General features: G+C 35.3%; 1 protein-coding gene across 1 annotated transcript; it reads right to left on the reverse strand.

The window, feature by feature from the left end:
- Positions 1 to 4537: 4537 nt before the first annotated feature.
- LOC575887 lies at positions 4538 to 19760 on the reverse strand. Its single transcript, XM_794765.5, has 8 exons — positions 19597 to 19760; positions 14178 to 14395; positions 12038 to 12169; positions 11163 to 11255; positions 9664 to 9770; positions 8986 to 9051; positions 8405 to 8473; positions 4538 to 7194 (listed from the first exon to the last, which is right to left on the reverse strand). The coding sequence occupies exons 2-8, from the start codon at positions 14383 to 14385 to the stop codon at positions 7099 to 7101; spliced, it is 771 nt and encodes a 256-aa protein (XP_799858.1). The 5' UTR covers positions 14386 to 14395; positions 19597 to 19760; the 3' UTR covers positions 4538 to 7098.
- Positions 19761 to 20214: the final 454 nt, after the last annotated feature.

The raw sequence follows: 20214 nt of genomic DNA on the forward strand, positions 1-20214 counted from the left end.
GACTTATTAATAAGGTAAGCTATAATTCTAAAGATTTCTATTGCACAAGTTTTCAATATGTAAGAACTGATCTCATCCAAACCAACCGATTTCTTATTCTTTAGGCTGTATATTTCTTTTAACACATCTGCTTCAGAAACTAAAGAAAGCTCAAATAGTGGGTCTTGTATATCAGTATCCAGACCTGTCTCGTTACACAAATGCGAGACATTAGCACCATTACATGCATGTAAGACATTAGCAACATTGGCAAAATGATTATTAAAACAATTTACAGTTTCAAAAGTATCATGTGACACATGAATAGGTTATTTAGAGCTCTTGTTGGGTAGAAGAGTCGGCCATGTTGGATTTCTGTCTAGAGTTTCAGTTAATTTTCCGATAAAGTATTTCTTTTTAAGTTTTCTATTTTCGAATGTAACTTTATTTTTTAATTGTCTATATTCTTTTTAATATACATCTTTGTTATCATGTTTTGCCATCTGTTTCATTTTGTCACGCTTCTTCATTAGTTCAAAAATCTATTCATTTAATCACGGTGAATGTTTCTTTCTTACTCTTTTAGTTTTGATTGGCATGTACCTATTATTTACACCTAAAAGAGCTCTTGCCATTCATCTACGGCGTCATCTATACTCTTCATGTCTTTAACGTCAGACCAATCAAGCTCATTGATTTCTCTTTTAAAAGCATTCAAATCTACACCTTTTGATTTACGAATTGTGACGAACTTTGGATCAGAACACTTATCATATTGATGAGTGTTCCGGATCAAAAAAGTCATGAGGTGATCACTGAGACTATTATGAATAACACCAAAAGAATTTACATTCTCAGTACAGTTTGTAATAATATGAATTAATATGATCAACAAGTGTTGAAGGTTCCTTAGTAATTCTTGTATATTCTGACTTATTTATTTGTTTCAAACCATAAATAGCAATTAATTGGTTATATCGTTTACATCCACTTGTTTAAGGTTGTTTTTAAATATTAAAATGGATGTCTCCCATAAGAATGATTGGTTTGTTAAATCCCTCAAAAATGTTTACATAATTTCATAATAATTGAGAATATCACATTTGGAGCTTGGAGGTCGATACCATGTAACAAATATCAGAGGTTTATCTTTTTTTTAATCAATCAGTAATGATAAAGCTTCTAAATTTAGGGTGGAATCAAATGTCAATTGATGAAAATTCAAACTATTATGCACATATATAGCTACTCCTCTATATCTTACATATCTATTTGATGCGAAACTTTTTCAAGTTCTGTTTTATATCTTTCAATTCGTCTCCTACAGCTTCGTTCACAGCTTTTTTCACCGCATCTAAAAAATCCTCATGATGTATGTTATCGTTGAAACAGGCATTTACTTGAGGGGTTTGTATGTTATGATATTGATATAACTTGCGAATTCTAGGGAACATCAACCTGGTAGTAGGTTTTTCATGATGACCCAGTTTTAAACTTTTTTTATGTGTTTGTATTTAGTTTTATGTTTGTATGTTTTTGTTTTAAACTGAAGAATGAATAAAGAATTAACTGATACGGAAAAATTATAGAGACCACGTCCGAATATGATACAGGGTTGCCGGAATATTTGCATTTCGATTCTGTGAGGGTGGAAGGGGGGGGGGAGACTACATCCCCCTGAATCCCTGTCTTATATTATTATGGTGTTGGTTTAAACTCGAAACGTAACTATCTGACTAACCCTTACTACTATGTTATGCCCTAGCCCTCCGGGCCGTCGGCTTTCATTCTGGCTACCCTCATTCCACCTTCCTAATTATTGATGTTGTTTATCCATCCCGCAGGCAATCCTACCAACTCGACATTTCTCTTCGAATTCACTTTCGATATTTGCTACAATCTTTTCTCTTCTTTTCCAGTGCTCATACTTTGCAATCTTCCTTGTGCCGCCATTCCTTCCTTGTCTGGTACCATAAGTCTGTAACTCTGTTTCTGACCCACTAATTTTTCCTCCCGTCCTTCCAGCTGACCCTTTGAACTCGCCTTCAAATCCACATTACGAGGGCAGTGATTCTCTTGATGTCTGACGCCTTCAAGGTCCAACTTTAAAATCCATAAAGCGCAATGCTCCAGATTTTTAACTTTATTAGCTGCTTCTTCTTCAAACAGAGACTTACATTTGGGTACTTATTTCCAGACATGTGTCAGCAGTGTCGTTACTATTCGAGCCATTGGTGCTCGAGCGTCTGATTGTTACTGATCAGATCCAAGGTACTTGAGCTTCTCTTTGATCTCGATATCCTTGTCATTGAGTTCCCGACCCGTTGCCTCTGACCTTCGTCAGATGTGTCTTGCTTGAATTTATTTTGAACCAAAATGTCTCCTCTTCTAGTAAATAATGTTTCTTCTAGTTCTCTTTTTTCGATTTGGTTATTAGGGTTGTTTTGTCAACCTATCTACGGTTACAGACTGCCCTTCCTCTTATGATATATCCGCTGCTCTCCGATTCTGTCATCTGCGTATACGGTCCTCATAATTTTCTCTCCACAAAGATTGAAAAACATTGGAGACAAAAAGCATCCTTGTCAAACTCCTTTCTCAAGGAAAAATGTATCCATGTACTACCCTTTTTTCAGCCCCTACCACAGCGGTTGCATTATCATACAAGGCCTTCTTAAGTGCCACAAGATGTTTCGGAATTACAAACCCCTAGACCACAGAGCATCATGCGTCACAGTATAATTTTTCTGCAGCGTATAAATTATGGTGCAGATCTTCCATGTCCCTACAATCAGACGATGAGTGAGACATGTCATCAGACATGAGCCTCCCTGTAGGGGTTTGGGTCCATATCGTCATCTAGGGTTTGATCCACCCAATCCTCCTGGAGCCAGTTCTTCCGCATTATCACATACGGGCTGCTCAGTCCTGAATGATGGCTCAACCGACAGCTTTGACCTTACGTTAGGAGAAATAGAATGTCTAGGAGGATTAAGATGATAAGGTGATTAAGATAACCTCATCCAGTAAGTGATTCCTTCGAGTTTTATCGGATAAAGAAAAGCTACTAGCTATATAACTAAATCCCTTTGCCCCAATTAAGATAAATTTAGTTTTCAAGGGGTTTTCAAAAGATGTCATTTTGAAAATAGGATTTTGTGATTTCCATTGTTTGAATAAATTATTTTTGAAAGTCGCTAGACAAAAAATTGTCTTCCCATATAAATTGGAACGTAACAACTTGGTTGAATAAGATATATTTCGGTCATCTGATCTCGAAGATGGAAATGCTAATTAAATTATAAATGAGATAATACAGTGCATTAACAAATACAAGGAAAGGGAAACTTATTTACATTATACAGTCACTTGGTCCTTTCAACTTAATAGTACGCCTACACTTTCTGAATTAATGTATACATATCTACAGAACTTGCGAAGCATGGATAGTCATTGCTTACAATTATCAGGTCAATATCAACGCGAGTATAGACCTAGGATATTCTTTATAATTCATGTGAGATATCGATGAATCAATTTTACATAATTGTCAATTTCGTCCGATGGGTCATCACTTTATATCAGTATGACACCTCCGACTTCTTTCAGTTGAAGGAGCAAAATATCAAAAGGCGCCGCTTTAATCATGAAAGTGACAATCTTGTTCGATTATTATTGGCACACCCACGCTTCCAATCCCCGCAAAGTTATATTACTGTCAGTCTTTGAAAAAGTAATTGATCACAAAACATCAACAAATTTCACTCAGCTTCGATTAAAATATTTGTTTAAAATATAGGCCTACATATTTTGTTAAGATCAGAAAAGAGTTTGGGGTTGCATTTTACAACACAACTATAAGTAGCCTTTCATTTAATTCTACTTTGCTTTCCATTAGGGCCACTGATATTTTTGGAAATATCTTCTTGCAATCAGGGGCATCGTGAGGGTTCGTGAAAATAGATATAATACCAAACAACGGAAACATCGCGATTAATATTTCCGTCCACTCCGTTCTAAAAACTCCCTTCAAACTCTTTCCCGAAGTCAACTTGAAGGCGATCGATTTCAACATATTTTTCTTTATCCAATAGAAATCATTTTTATCACGTAAGTCGTCATTGTAATGTTCACACTTTTCACTATGTGATGGGAATTTTCGAGAGTCTTTGCTATCGTGTTATGTATTTACATTATCCTGAATGACTTCGCTATTGCTGTTTTTTTTTATTATTCTCCAGTTGTATGGGATCCGAATGGTAATAGCACCTGATACTATAAAGTGGCTAAAGCCTGTCGTCATACATGCAAAATGCAGGCCAAACCACGATGACATTCGCATCCTACCGGATACCTGTACCTGGGTTGGGTGTATGTAATGTAAATAAAAGGCCCCCACGATCAAGGTCATCACTGTCGTCCGATATTGGAACACATAATGTTTGATATTTGAAATAGGATTTTATAACTTTATAGAAATATACTGTCATTACCCCCTTACGGTCCATATCAAACCACAGCACAAAGTTTGAAAGAAAAATACATTGACAAGAGATGATTTATTGTGAGGGGGCTTTATTAAATAGTGCAATTTTTTTGTAAATATCTTTTTGCGTGGTGACTGTCTTATGAATGTTCATAACTAGATCTTTGTTGTCTTAAATACACTTTACTTTAAAAAAATTGAATATCGATATTCTAAAACCAAAATTTTAACAATCACTCAACAATATTCATCGAAACAATGTTACTTTCGACCATTCAGGAACGTCTATAAAGGGTTTAAAAACTATTATTTGCTCTCATTGACGATGATGGTGTCCCATACTTGTATTTGAAACTGGGTCTGTATGAAACAACAGGTTTATGTGAAACATATTAACAATCTGAAAGCCCACAGAAATAAAATTGATTATATTCTTATTATCAAGAGGTGACAAAAAGTATTTGTCATAATGAAAAGCGAACAATTATTCAAATTATTTTCGCTGTTTTTCCCCTGTAACCTGTCTCTCCGGTGGCTTTGCACAGAGAAGAACAATCGCTGAAACTCATTATCATTACATTAAACCACATTAATGTGATGGATACACGCATCAATCTTTATCATTAGTCCAATTAGTAATTATTCTTTGGGCCAACTTTTTTGGAAATATTACATTTTTTATAAGAAATTTCGATTCGATATAAAAATTTCTAAACAGAAATATGGGATCTTATTTTATGATAATAATCTATATTTTTCGTATTTAATTTGGTATCATTATAATCAAAAAGGTTTACTGGCATGCATTTAGAAAAGAAATGGGGAAGTGATTTTGCATAAGGCTATTTTGTGTATTGCATTTTTTTTTTCGGGAGAATACTTGTTTCAAGTATAAACTAGATTCATGTGATAGTTTGTATTATATTCACGTACATGTCTACATTAATATGTACACATATTCCTACGATACTCTTCACAATATAATTTTATTTACATTTGCGAATAAAAGATATGTTTTCAAGTAAGATACACACGATAAGCGACGTGTACTGTACATGTATATATATATTCTAGTATTTTATTATATTATCTTGAAGTTTTGAGCTCCTGCTTGAACATGAAGCAGGTTTGTCTATATTTACTATGATTATTTGAGTCATTTTGAAAACCTCCTTTATCTTAAGATATAACAACCGTTTTAGCGAATATACCAGAATAAAAGCGAGATAGAAAAAAAAGAAACATTACAAATTAAGAACTACTACGTATATAATATTATAAACATTCCTATTTTCGACTTTATGAGCTATACAACAGAGTATATTTTTTCGATGAATTTAAGAGAGGGAATATACAGAGTGTTACAGCCCAAGTGTTCGGGCAACTAGGTCATTAAGAAACTATCAATCAATTCACAAATCCCCACATTAAAAAACTTCTATCAGCCTAACCAAACCGACCCACAGCGTTCTAAAATAATAAAAATGATGATGATAATAATAATAACAATAATGACAATAATAATAAAATAATAATAATAATAAACATAAATATATGACATTTATAAGGCGCTAAATCCACTTGAAATCAAAATATGTGATAATATATTAAGCTATTTAACAGAATGAATGTGATGAATTAAACTGTAGGAACATTACTTCTTCATATTGTAAGTGAGCATCGACTAAATTAGAATACATCATTTTTTAATGCACTATTTGACAGATGCACACTGTTGAATTTGATATAGTTTAACATTTTAATTTTTGCCGAAGATATTTTATTACATAGAGTAACTAATGACGGAGGAATATAAGAAGGACGAGGTGGAGGAGGAGAAGTAGGACATGAACAAGAAAAGAAGAAGAAGAAGAAGAAAATGAAACAGAACAGCAGCAAACAAAACAATAATAATAAGAACAAGAAAAAGAAAAGGGGTAAAGTTGGAAAGAAAACAGAGAGAGAGAGAGAGAGAGTAAAAGAGAGGGATCATCAAAAATGTAAATTTGTAGTGCAAATCGAGTGAATGGGTGAAATGTTACAAACTTAGTTATGTAGAAATACCTATTCATTAACGATCAGCACTACAAGAAAATCTACAAATATATTTGTATCTGAACTGTATCAACCATCATATTTTGTATACACTTAAACAACAGTAAAATCCGTTACGATATTTTTTACAGATGCCATATTGTTAAATATACTTATACTTTTTTAAAAATATAGATAACAGCACGTACCAAATGTAACAAACTTTATTCGATAAGAGGCGAATATAGAATTGGCCGAAATGGGTTTACTTTCAAATTAAATTTTGAGACTCCTTATTTGTTCCATTGCAAACTAAATATGATTGTTCTGTATCCATCAATGTAACCCTTCAAACAAAATATTATTCTTAGCTGAGAACAATTAATTTGAACTCCTTTTATTGAATTTATTCAATCAAATGAACATTGAATTTAATTAAAACGTTAACACCAAATGCAATTAAATGTATAATTTAAACCGACGCTAGGAGTCTTAAATATATTCTAAGTTAATGAAGGAAATCGAATTTTCATTTAAATGAAGCAAATAAACTGTGATCATTACAGGAGAGGGTTGTTTATCTCTTGAGAGAGAATTCTTTACATGATGGGTTTGGCGCCAGAATAAACGGGAGCCTTCTTGGCGACTACGGACTTCAGATGAGGTTGGTTGTAGGTGTACGGGTTTACGTAGGTCTTTACAGGAAGAAAAAAGACAAAGTGATACACGAAAGTGATATATTAATACATGATTATGTTTTCTCCTATGTCAAAACAGAGTAAATTCACTATTGGTGTGCGGTTATTATATAGATACAAATGGAAAATTAGGATTGGGAAAAAATTTCCTCCCGAAAATCGAGAATTTCTTAAAGGCGCAGTTGAAATTTCTTTTTAAATATTAGAAGCACTGCATGCAATGCCTAATTTGTGAGTTCGTATTTTATGAAGAAATATTGGGTGAAGTAGCTTGTTGGATACAATTTCTACGAAAAGATATACACCGCCAAGAGCTGGAGCTATTGACAAAAATTACATGGAGACTCAGTTTGTTTCAGAATCTGTATGATTTGGGTACCCTACAAATGTTGCGAGTAAACAAGTGGCGTATCCATCAGGAGATGAAGCCAGCGGAGCCCCTTCCCCCATTTTGAAAGCCCCTATATATTATGTAGTATACAGTGTATAAAGTCATCAAGGTACATCAGGTCACTGCTCCATTTCTTTATTCAATTTCTTAATCAATAATATTTCTGGATACGCCACTGACAACAACAGGTTTTTTTTTTTTTTTTTTTTTTTTTTTTACCTCAATAGTAAAAGGAATTTCTTTGGTTTGCTATAATTATAGCTTTTATCCAAAATTAATGCATAGAATAGACATTTTACATCGCCATCAGACTGACGGGGTCCATGCATTTGATGGGAAGATTTGAAACAGGGAGGGACCCTTAGCATAACAGACTCGTGTCACCTTCTCATATCCCATACGTTGAGATTCCTAAAAAGATGTAAGTCATCGCACAAAGACAGATTCAGGAATCAAAGATGGGTTTAGTGCGGAAGCAAAACGTTGGAGAGCAAGAATGTACCTTATATTATTCCGACTCTTTGAATGGAGAGGAGTAGAAATACGCCTTTTCAGGAAACATTCATTTTCATTCACCACTTTTTTTTAAGTGGAATCATTCCAATGTGGTGGTTTGAATTACTTTTTTGATAATGGATTCCACGATTATTTATAGCGTGGATTTCCACTCCGAAACAAACTGATCCGCCATGCCTTCTTTACAATTCGCGAGAAAGGCTCCCTCCCTCTTTCAAGATTAGGACTTGGACCGGAGGAGGGGCAGCCAATACTTTCGGATATCTGAATCCGCCCTTGCAATATATGTTTCTTTCTCACCCTGATGGGATAGGCAGACTTCTTGGACACGTGACGCACCATATCGCCAGGAAGATAAGAGTTGATACTCTGCAAAGTCAAAGGAAAGGCAATAAGAAAGAAATTGAGTCATTGTGAATTTAAAAATAATCCGGTTAGAAAATGAAAAGAGGGCTGATAAGGTTTCTGTTCTTAAAAGGTATTCCCATTTAAGTTTTACGGGTTGTCACACTATTTTTCCCCGGTGCTGGGGTTGGGATGTGGGGTCGAACTCCCCTTTTGTGTTAGCAAATTCAATACTTCAACAAAAGTAAGGTACATTATTATTCTCCATTTACTGACCATTTTTTATGAGAAGGTTGCAAACTAGTAGATATTAAATCGCCGTGACAATCGCAACATGCTTGTCAACCTCTCACGGCTATAATAACTTAACATTAATATTGTTGTTGTTATATTACATATATATCATTTGAATAAATTGTTTCCCTATAACTTATGAACCTTATGCTTGTTATAGTTTCTACACTGCCGTCAAATGAATACAGTGCATATTATGCTGTGATGGATCGTTCGTTCGTGTCTAATGAAATAACACCTACCCTCTTGTATACGGGGCTCTTCTTGGCCATATGGTCTGAGCGCTTATCTCCAACGGAGTACTTATTCTGTAGAATGATAAAACACATCGGAAATAAAGTATTATGTGGCTGGTTAAACTCACCCCAGCTTTTTTATTAAAAAACAATAATCCGATTATTCAATGTTAAAACGTGGGATATGAGTGGTTTATACCAAATTGTAAATCGAAGCCTGGACAAAATAGTGATTACGTGATGAAAACCCACAGAGATGATTTTAATGCAAAACTTAAATGATTCAAAATTGCTTCTAAATCAGACTTTATGTAGGACATAGTTTTTTCCATGCACAAAGAATAGAAATACTGTCTGTGAGTTATATTTCTAGGTTATTCTAGAATCTTTAGAAGCTTTAGACCCATATACCTGTAATTAATGAAGCAATAGGTGGAGATGTCATAGTCCAGCGGTCGCTTGTGTACATATGACATTAGTTCAAGCTCTGGCGTGACTTTTAGCAAAACTCCGTACAATAAAGATTCAAAATGGGGGCCTGATAACATGCCGATAAACATTGCGATTTAACATGCTATACGCCCTTACGAGGGACAATAATATTACAATAATATTACTTTTATTATCATTATCATTATTTATTATCATCATTATTATCATCATCACTAGTTGAAGATTACGTACCCTTGTCTGGGTGAAAAGTTGTCGGTTCTTGAGGGATCGTTCTGATAGCTGATACTGGTTCACAAACTCCGCATCGTTTGGCATGTTAGGGAGGCAACACTTAGGGGCTAGCAAAAAAAAAAACATAGGCGAGAAGGAATAACAAATATGTGGCAGATAGTCATGTTTCACCTCTTTAACTTCACAATCTTTAAATTATTTCATTTTACATGGGGCCCCAAGATGTATTTGATTGGCAACTGTGGAGGCAATACGTGCAATAAAAGAAGACGACGGGGAATTATTTAACCCGTTTTAGTTGGCAGATAATAGGGACTTTTAGATTTGCACGAAGACAATGTGGATTGCTACGGTCGACGTCCTTTGAATGCACTGCCTTGAATGGACGTCACACGTATCGGTCCGCGCAAATCTAAAAGTCCCTAATCTCTTTGGACATGATTTCCTTAATAAATCAAATCAAAAATACGTTTCATGAAGTTCAATGAATGCAGTCAGCGGACATGTTATTTAACTCTCCTTCTTTTTTCTATCTAATTTCAATTTTTTTTTTCTTCTCAAGTTCTTTTTTATCATTATCTCATCGGTTTCAGCATCCCCTTTCTTTACCATCATGCTCTTTCTCTTCTTTTGCTCCTCCTTAACCCCATTTCTTCCACTTTTTTTCAATCTTTCTTCTTCCTCCTCTGCAACATTATCTTCTCCTTCTCCGTCTTCGTCTTCTTCATCATCATCTTCTTTAATCACAGATCTTGAATAGTCCTTAACCTTATGTTCTATTATGATTTCTTACTTATTGTTTGGTGTACTTTTTTCTCTTAATAACAAGTATCAATATTATTGCGACACTACATAAATAAAGGATGAGTGAGAAAGGGCGAGGTGATTAACAGTTTGGAGCAAACTACATAGTGGTGGAAATGCTCCCAATTAACACATTTCGGAGATAGAAATGACACCATCAACTTGATTTCTCATTAGTTACATCTGAATAATACTCATATGTAATCATTTTCACTATCAAAATTGTGAATTATCATTTTTTAAGAATTAACTCCTATATACGAAAGGATTTAAACAAAGTTAAGTAATAATTCTATTTGCAGATGTCTGCCTCGCTTCGAACAAAACACGAATTCATCAGTCGAAATCAAACTGTTGTGATATTTCAATTAATAGCTTAAGAATGTTTAGAAAAAAAGAAAATCTGAACCTTAAGTGCACAGGATAAGGATAGATATTAGGGTTAATCATACTTATGCATATCAAAAATGTTCAGCTCAATTATCTTGACAAAATAAATACTATTTGTGATTTGTAAAAGATTTTCAATCTTTACCAATAAAAATAATAAAAGTTTGAATCTTAAAAAGGTAAACAACCTATAATGTAATTCACGTATTGAAAGTACACTGATTAATCTGTCGAAAATATTAAGAGAAATAATGGATGAATACGGATCAATAACACATTTCTAATGAGACTCGATCTATTTTTACCTGATGAACAGTCTCTGCGTTCTCCAGCTTCCCATCCTTTCTCACATGCACACACCTGATGACGATGAACCTTAGAGTAGACTTTCACTTTCCCTAAAATAACAATTTACAATAAAAAAACAATACACCAAATGATAAGTTTATGATATAGTTTAATATGAATACTTTTCATTTATCATATTAAAATATTACTAGATCATTAAAAATGTAAAACACACATTTTCTATAATGAAGTATATTATTGTATCTTATATAAATGCATTTTGTTACTGTGATCAGTACTTTAGACACGACAACCCTGTTACTGCGATTTCGTGTGAATTTGGGTCTCAATTCTGAAATCAGTGGCTACTTTCCCCCAACCTACTTCCTCAAATGACGGAAAGAGGAAATATGAGACAAACTGAATAAAATAAAAGGGGGAGGGGAAAGAGATGAGAAAAGAAGATTATACGAAAACTCTAACTCCCCGTGTATGTGGCTTTGTTAGTTAGCATTTGTTGAGTAACACCGGTGTCCCTCACCCCTCCACCCCCAAACGTCAGTGCCCCCTCGGTGGCTGGACCCACACTATGCATCTGCATGGAATAAGCATGATAATTATTGGTGAAATTAAGAATTGGACGAGGCCATGTAACATATGGGTGGCGGGTACGGATTGACGCCTACAGGACTTGTGCATGTGTCTTACCATGACACTGAGAAACCCTGATGAATGTTATCATCCCAATGCATCTCAAAGGAAACAACATAAATTTCCCTGGAGACCTTCAAGATGATTATTATCATTTTGTTCTAGAGTTTCAGATTCAGACTGGCCACCATAAAAGTAAGTTGTATTACCATGTAGTTGAATGGTGACAAGGGTATTATACCTGTGAGTTCGCCTCCAGGAGGGCAAGGGTTTGGTGGATTGTCATACTGGCTGGAAACCTCAGGGATTGGGTTCTGCCTGTTGGGGATGTCTCCTTCGGCGCCAAGGTGCTGGACGCCCTCTCCGGCGCCACCTGAATATTAAATATTAAAGACAAGGATCATTTTAGCTATGACAGATCTATAAACTAAGATGTAATAGTATCTGTTGGTTTAACGTGATAGATCGCGAGACACATATACATACAGACAGGCAGACAGACAAGAAGATGGAGATGCAGAGAGAGGAGCGAGGGAAGAGAAAAGCAACAGGTGAAGAGACGATGAGAGCAAGGGAGTAAAGGAGAAAGATAGAAAGAAGCAGAGACTTAGAGAACAAGAACAATTATTGATGAGGGAATAACACTCTGGGGAGAGAGAGAGAGAGAAAAAAAAAGAGAGAGTGTGATATAATGAGGGGAAACATATTGAAATAGACATTGAAATAGAGAAAAGAGTTGAATATGTGTCTCCTTTCAATTTGGATTGATACATTATAATCCCTCCATATTTACATGTAAGTCACTTTCTGTCGTTATAATGTATTGAATGCAGGTCGTATTGAAACTTTCTTTCTCTCTCTCATTTTGTCATCTCTCTCTTCTTTCTCTCTTTCTCTCTCGCTTTATCTCTGTCTCTCATGTGCTCAACATATTTTCTCTTTCTCTCTATCTTTATTTCTCTCTCTCTTCTCCCTAAATCAGCGTTGCATAACAACATCCCTAGGATGATTCATCTTATAGTATTAATGACTGCTTTGAGAGAAATAGTTGTTTTATTACGCTCAAGGGAAGGTTAGAATTGTGCTATTCCCCGAGGCTTGCCGAGGGGAATAGCCCAATTCTAACCTTCCCGAGAGCGTATGAAAACAACTATTTCTCGAATATTAAAGCAGTCATTAATACTTTTATATGCCGAAAAAAATAGACTAAAAAATGAAAAATTAAAAATATTTATCAATTTTGTTGAAGACGGGATTCGAACTCTTGCGTACAACAAGAGGTATACCGTAAAACCAACGCTTAGACCACTCGGCTATGGCCCGCCGTTAACGTGCATGGCAGTTTTCTCCAATATATACATTAAAATGGATTGAAACCGGCTTCGCGTGTGATGAATGCTTCGCAAAAGCTCCATATACGGACTCTTCTTTTACTTTTGCAATGCATATTGGCACGAACTTAGATCAAGATCTATCGGCAGATGTTGTTTTTTTGTTTTTGGAAGTTTATTTTCGTCTTCATGTCAACAATGCAAGATAAAATTGTCGGTAAGATCGATCGAGATTCAATTGTATTGAAATTACCGACCAATCCTTCGCACACATACGGCATCCTCCATCGCTCAAACCATTTTTTAACATGTAAACCTATGGGGTAACCATGGAGGCTGACCAACTTTTTTTAATAACCATGGTTATTAAAAATAGTGAAATGTTTTATGCATGGTTACCGAGAATTTTACAGGAACAGTTGAAGTTTATGAATGCAATTCGACCAATCAGATGGCTGGATTTCTTAAGTGAGGTATATAATATGATATACTGACTTTAAACTTTGGTATGCTTTCAAACTGTTAAGATAAGTGTACTATTTTGTAAAGTCAAATGCGATTCTACTGCTAATTTATTCTGAATCGATATGCAATTCAGCTTTCGGGTTGCTATGTATCGATTTTAATAAACCATTTCAATTCAATTCAAGAGAGTGGCAGAGAGAGAGAGAGGAGGAGAGGGAGCGGGAATGGAAAAGAATTTTATGGAAAAAATTATACTAAAAAAGTGAGAAGGAGAAACGCTTCATGTCAAGAGAAGTAGATTATAAACCTTCAATAAAAACGCTTACCTAATCAGAAAGATGTAGTGAATTTAATCAAGAAGAGTGCCTCAGTGACTGATTACAATACTGTCATTGATTTCGGACTTTAGATTGAATTGCTTCTGAAATGCATGTTATAAAACGAAATGCATGTTATTAAAGAGATGTGATAAAAGAAAAGCAAATTTTAGCGAGATCGTGAACCATAACCTATCGGTGTAAATAAAATCATGTGATATTTTTTTTATTCAAAGAAAAAATCAAAAGAACATGAAGAGGATCTTACCTGCGATGAAAGTGAGTGGCGGAATCACAACCTTGGAATTGGTCGCTGTGTTCTCTAGGTCACGTTGTGAAGGGGCGAGAGGAAAGTCATAGTAGTTGCTGTTCATAAGAAGATTCCTCAAGGCGATTCGATCCCTCAGAGACATCCCTGAGTACTCGCTGCTTGCCAATGCTCCGAGGAGCAACATGCTTAGAATCACGTACCACATGGCGATTTGTCTACAAATTAGAATAGGACATTGTGATAATATTTATTTGTAATCGTTTATGGATTGTCTGTTACATGTTTTTATACCCTTTGGCTGAAAGACTTGTTGTAAATACACTGTTGCCTATAAAGTTGGAATGCATTATTTAAAACTTCTTTCCATGAAATGATTGTGAGAATAAGTTTATTCTTGATAAGGTGTATATCTTCACAGAGCTTTAGTTATCAATCTAAAGAGTCATACAGATAGAAAAGTAAAGTTCTAAGAAGATATGAACTTTACCTATCAAGAATAAACCGGTTCTAGGACATTACCCCTTGACCAATCACCCCGGCCAATTTCCAGCGGGACAATACCCCCCCCCCCCAAGGACAATTACCCCCCCCCCGGAAGATTACCACCTCCCCCCCCCCCCCCCACGAGGACAACCACCCCCGAGGACAATCACAAGACCAAGTAACAAAACCGCCCGCCTCCTTTTTGGCCGCTTCGTCCTTTTGTTTACTATTTAGAAGAAGACCAACAACAAAAAGGCTGTGACATACTTTTTGTATAAATAGCTTTTATAGCTGAACAAAGCAAAATTTTTCACTGTTTCTGAATTTTTGAAATTGCTTAGCAAGTGGACTTAAATGATAAAAATCATTTGTTTTGTCATACATTACATCAGTATACTCAAATAGCACAATAGGCTATCTGTGAATAATTAGCATGGCGGCCATCTTGGAAAAAATAGCAAAATAGTAAATATTAAAGCGCTGCCTCCTCCTTTAAAAAAAAAATCCGGACAAAAAACTCGTTACTCTTTTTTTTTTTACTTGGCCTTATCATTATCATCATCATCATCATCAAGTAATGTCGGACGTTAGAGAGAGGGAATGTATACCTGCATGGTCAGATGTTTGGATATTCAAGTTAAAAGGTATAAAAGACAGTTTACTGATTAATTTCAATTTCAAATTTATGTACAATATTTTGACAATACCAAATTACTTGTGGAAAGTAAATGCACTGAGCAATGTTATTATTGTAATCAACCAGGTGATTGTATGTATATGTTCTTTTCTTGTAACGAAATCATAAAGTTTTGGAATGAAGTTGAAAGGAATATAAAGAAATATTTCATGTCTAATTTAATTTTAAACCATGGCATCTATTGTTTGGTATTGATTTTGATTCAAAGAATGAAAAAGATGTTGATGTTGTTATTTTGAATTATGCACTTTTCACTATTTACTAAAGCTTTGTTGAAAAAGAATTTAAAAAGAAAATAACAAAACAGAGAGTTCTTCATATTTGGTTTTACCTATTGAATTATCGTTTACAGATAGAAGAAATAATCGAAACCATGTTTATCTCCCCAAAATGGAGGCAAATGCTAAAAATGTGAAGATGTTTATATTATTATGAGGAAATGAGGAAGAACAGAAATGGTTATTTACCCCCCCCCCCAAAAAAAGGGGGGAGAGAGAATCTATTCGAACAAAATTGCTGCGTTGCAATTGAAGATTTCTTTCATATTAAAATGTGAAAATTGGTATTGTTCCCATCATTATCATTTAATATTTGTATGATCATAAATCAATACTAACGTTAATAACATATAGTAACAGTGGTGACGACGATGATGATCATGATAATAATGATAACAATAATCAAATAATAATGAAAACTAGTAAATAAGGATGATGATGATGATGATGATGATAATAATAACAATAACATTACTCTACAAATACTACTTGTAATAAAAGTCATCACCATCATCATCATCATTATCATTATCATCACCATCATCATCATCATCATCACCATCATCACCATCATCACCATCATCATTGTTATCCTTATTCTCAATTTGATAATGAAGCCTATCGTGTGCAGTCGCTTCCCGATAGCAGAGTTGGCACTGTCCATTATTATGTATACCCTTCTCGGCCCATTGCCGTGACGTACGTACTTATGATGCATGAAGTGTTTCGAATGATCGTCAATCTGAAAGATTATATCGGAGCTGTTTTTGAAGCATCACATTGTTTTGATAATGCCATATAGCTCGACTGTAGGCACGGGGTGGTTGCATGTAATTAAGAAGGCCCTACATGCTGCCTCAAGGAGAAATAAGGTGTTTTGGAGATGAGAACTGTTAATTAAATCACATTTTCTACCGTTTTCATACAAATGTTTTGAATTCTTGGAGATTAAAACTAAAACTATGATAGAATTTCATAAGCTATTGCACGTAATCTAAGAAGTTATTTAATACAGAACATAGACTCGATTGATATTGATAGTCTTTAAACAAACTTAACATGAAATAAAACTCGTGTTGTCGATTGGAATTGCAGGAAAGAAGATGCTTTTAACAATCTATATAGGGCCTATCTGAAAATTGATTGTGACACCCGATCAGTTGGTTACTGTAATATCTTCGTGTTTTACAATGATTCCAATTCGCTTATAATACATGTAGGAATGTATGACAGTGGCGAATCCAAAGGGCAAAAGAGGCCATATGCCACTACCCAGTCAAAAAAGAGAAGTAAAAGGAGAAAGAAAAAGAAGATGTATGGGCTGATAACTTTTTTGTTGTTGGTTGTCACTAAAACAAAAATAAATTTTGCCCCCCCCCCCCCGCGTCGAATCATGGATACATTCCTGAAATGTCATGTAAAAGCATTAAGACATATATTCTTCTCAATCAATGGCAACGGAATGATGGACTTCATTTTAGGATCTAATAAGCGACATTTCTGGATCACAATCACAAAACAATTTGAGGAAAAATATGACTCCCCGAATCACCATTAGCACCACTGTCATAATGATCATCATCATCACTACTACTACAACCATCGCCACCATTATCATCATCATTATTGTCATCGCCATTACTATATCATCATCACCACCACCACCACCATTATTATCATCGTCATCATTTCAGAGGTAGCGTTTCATAGGGGGCAATAACTTTAAAATTATGAATGTAACATTTTAAGAGGGTCCGGCGGCGCATGACCGTCATCTCCATAATAATTCGGTTTACAATGTTGACTTAGTGTTATAGTCGAGACAAAACTTTAGTTTGCAGTAATGAAAATAAATTTTCACAAAAATATATAGTAAAAACAGAATTTCTGGACCTCTAGGAATAACAGCGTTTCTATTAAAGGTAAAGACCAGTTTTGGAAATGCCCCCCTCTCAAAAAGTGAAATGGAAGCTCTTATTACCAATCATGCGAAAGAATATGTTTTGACTAATACGTGATGATACAAATTTTGCCGGGAAACCGCTTACTAATTGATATATTTGGTACATTATTATATCTATTTGGACCTGATAGATATCGCGCACGTGTCGCGTAGTCCCATATACATCTTTATGTGTACAGTGCTTGTAACTTTACCAAGACTGGACCAAATTTCTTATCATTTTCATGATTCCAGAACCTTGCAGCATACACCAACACTTATATGCTAGATGATCAACCTTTTCTGATCGATTCCACAATGTTTCTTCCACAATGTAATCGCATGACCATAACTGGTCTTTATCTTTAATGTCTTAGGTTCATAATATGCTATAAGTAGAACGACACCCAACGAGACTGACAAAAACATAGAAATACACTAGAAAATACATAAAAGAAGAAAGTTCTAAAATGTCCACAAGACCGACAGCCCTGGATACCAACAAAGCAATGAATACAATAGATGATAGAAAATGTCGGTCGGGGGGGGGGGCATCCCCCAAGAAAGCTAAACATCACGTGTTTTTACACGTTTTTTTCCCAGGGGGTGGGGGGGGGCGGCCCCCCTGGATCCGCCACTGGCAAAATATCTGAAGCAGGATTTTGTAAAAGAAGACTTAATCACGATAAAAATGTATTTTGTATATATAGTTATTATTACACAAATCAGCATAAAGACACAATTATCATCATTCTAAGCTACAAATTTATTTCGTGACAATTTACTAATAAATATACAGGATAATAATAATTGAGGGTTAATGATCATGAAATTAAATGTCTACCTTTCATACCCGTTTCCACATAAAAATGTCTGATTTGTTTGTTTGTTTGTTTGTTTATCTTTTTATGTTATTTTATATTAGAGACTCGAGAAATAACGGTGTGCACTAAAATAATACTATACAATCATTGTCAGAGGCCAGATGCCATGGTGCCTAATCAAGGCCTGTATTATCTCCGCGGGAATCAGAACAGAATTTAATTTAGTATAAATTATGTGCGGTTCTATAATGGTGACACGAGATCACCAGCTGTCGCATTAAGTGTATTGAGCAACATCACTATGAGCTTCCCTTGACAAACTTTTATCGCGGGTAAAATTACAGCAGGGATAATGATTATGCCATATTTTGTTGCTTTACATTGTAATCCACTACAACGATAGGGCTTATTTACGCTTAGTGCATTGCCATAATGCCATGGAGGTTATACATTTCCATTTAGCTCCTTTTTTTCGTCAATACATTATTCTGTCCTATCTTATAAAACTTGTAATCAATAGAATTGACAATGACTGATAACAGCTATACTGATAACATTTGATTTGACTGGCATAGAGAAAATTTGTTTCAGAACAGTGGTAGTTGCTGATATTAAACAAACATTGCAGCTAGGTTATTACACCAAAATTATTATCATGAAAACATTTGCATACACTAGCATGTTGTGTAGCATGCTTTTTTTCTTCAAGTGAGCAGAATTTTTTAAAACATCGCTATGGTGGAACATATCCGATAAAGAGAGGGTTAAACAAAAAATCCATGACATTTAGTCTTTTGCTTTTGTTCACATCCCTGTTTTATGGGGGAGAATTTTCCAGATGTGACGAATGCCCGCCATCTTGTGCACTCTATGAGTGCTGCAAATATTGCCCTATGGCGTGCATTAAAGATGACGCCGCCATGGTAAATGTCAACCACCTTACTGAGTCAACCTATACATGCGAGACATCAACCACTCACAATAAACGTAGGTCTAAAAGAGTGATAATTATGTGCAAATTAGCACGTTATTATTGGGACCAGTATTGAATGTTTTATTCGTATGGACTGTTTAATCAATAACAATCTTTACAGGAGAGTCATAAAGATTGATTGAATATTTAGAAACACGAGCTGCGGATGTGATAAAAAAGGGCGTATTTTGAAGGAAGGTTAAAAGAGGATTTACTTACCGGATTAGATGAAAATACAGAAGATGCTAACGATAGATGTTTAATGAAAACTAGAGGATTTCCGTCGTAATAAATGTCAAAATGGTTATCTTTGAAGAAAGGGTGATGTCACGACGAAAAATGAATGCATGTATTACCAATCTAGAGTAGACGAAAAACTGCACACGGCACTATTTTATATTCATCCTTGCTGATGCAGAGAAGACCGCTATCATCCAAGACGACCGCAGACGTCATCACATTAATTATCCATATTCGGAGCGGGCTTGTACGCATATTGAGGTAAACATACTGAAGGCCTACACCCCATCTGGCGTGTATATGATATGAATGGTGTGTGTGTCACATACACACAAATATGCATCCACATCTGAAGTAGATCGGGAGTGAGAGGGAGAGGGTATATCGGATATGTGGAGGAGGAGGAGAATGTGGAGGACGGAGGGAGAAAGCCAGTGAGAGGGAGATTGCATGAGAACAGAGATAGAGAAAGCACGTAGACAGACCCGCACAAACAGACCGTGATGCTGAGAGAGACGAATGGAGTGAGAGTGAGAGTGAAAGAGAGAGAGAGAGAGAGAGAGAGAGAGAGAGGAGGGGAGAGAGAGAGAGAGAGAG

The sequence above is a fragment of the Strongylocentrotus purpuratus genome, unplaced genomic scaffold (genome assembly GCF_000002235.5).
Source record: "Strongylocentrotus purpuratus isolate Spur 01 unplaced genomic scaffold, Spur_5.0 spur5_scaffold_5, whole genome shotgun sequence".
Taxonomy (NCBI): Eukaryota; Metazoa; Echinodermata; class Echinoidea; order Camarodonta; family Strongylocentrotidae; genus Strongylocentrotus; species Strongylocentrotus purpuratus.